This window comes from Morone saxatilis, unplaced genomic scaffold (assembly GCF_004916995.1).
Source record: "Morone saxatilis isolate NCDOM2014 unplaced genomic scaffold, NCSU_SB_2.0 Contig11, whole genome shotgun sequence".
Classification (NCBI taxonomy): domain Eukaryota; kingdom Metazoa; phylum Chordata; class Actinopteri; family Moronidae; genus Morone; species Morone saxatilis.
In genome coordinates, this window is record NW_023339663.1 from 20,865,348 (window position 1) to 20,866,019 (window position 672).

The window sequence follows — 672 nt, forward strand, 5'->3', positions numbered from 1 at the left end:
CTCCGTGACCGGCCACGGACTCATGGCTCACTCCGTGCAGGTCGCCAATATTCTCCATCGACAGCTGTGCGTTCATGATCCGGGCAGCGCTGTGGACAAACCATCTATCTGACCTACCGCAGTTAGCTGATGTCCAGAAGTCCACACGTCCAGTAAAGTTCAATTTTCTTTTGTTGTTTTTTTCTTCTTCTTCTTGCAGCAGCCTCCTTTGCTGTCACCTCCTCTCTGTCTTTAAATTCACCTATTTGATTTTTTTTCCTTCTCTCCTCTGACGCTGTTTTTGCAGACTGGAAACTCCTTTTCCCGAATCCTTTTTTTTTCCCTTTATATTTCTTTCTTTATTTATTTTTTTTAATTTTCCGATTCTCTTTATGATTCAAGCCCCCCCGCCGCCAACCAGCTGTCCTTGCGCTCCGGTCGGGTGCCGCGCCATCTCTCTAGTTGTGTGTCTCCAGCCACTGTTCCACCGCAGCACAGATCACTGTCTACACATGCGCACTGTGGACACCCATCTACTCCAATACTCTCTCTCTCTCCCTCTTTTCTCTCTCTCTCTCTCTCTCTCTTCTCTCTCTCAAAACAACACACGCGCGCACACACACCGCCCCCATGGCTCTGACGTCAGCTACCTTATTAAGGAAGGAGAGGTATCAAGCCACCTGCTAAAAGCTA

General features: G+C 48.4%; 1 protein-coding gene across 1 annotated transcript in view; it reads right to left on the reverse strand.

The window, feature by feature from the left end:
• onecut1 (one cut homeobox 1) overlaps nucleotides 1-148 on the reverse strand; it is a 5,449-nt gene extending 5,301 nt beyond the window's left edge. Inside the window, 1 exon segment of the mRNA XM_035652085.1 lies at nucleotides 1-148. Within this exon segment, the coding sequence (XP_035507978.1) occupies nucleotides 1-76 (76 nt within the window). The 5' untranslated portion in view covers nucleotides 77-148.
• Nucleotides 149-672: the final 524 nt, after the last annotated feature.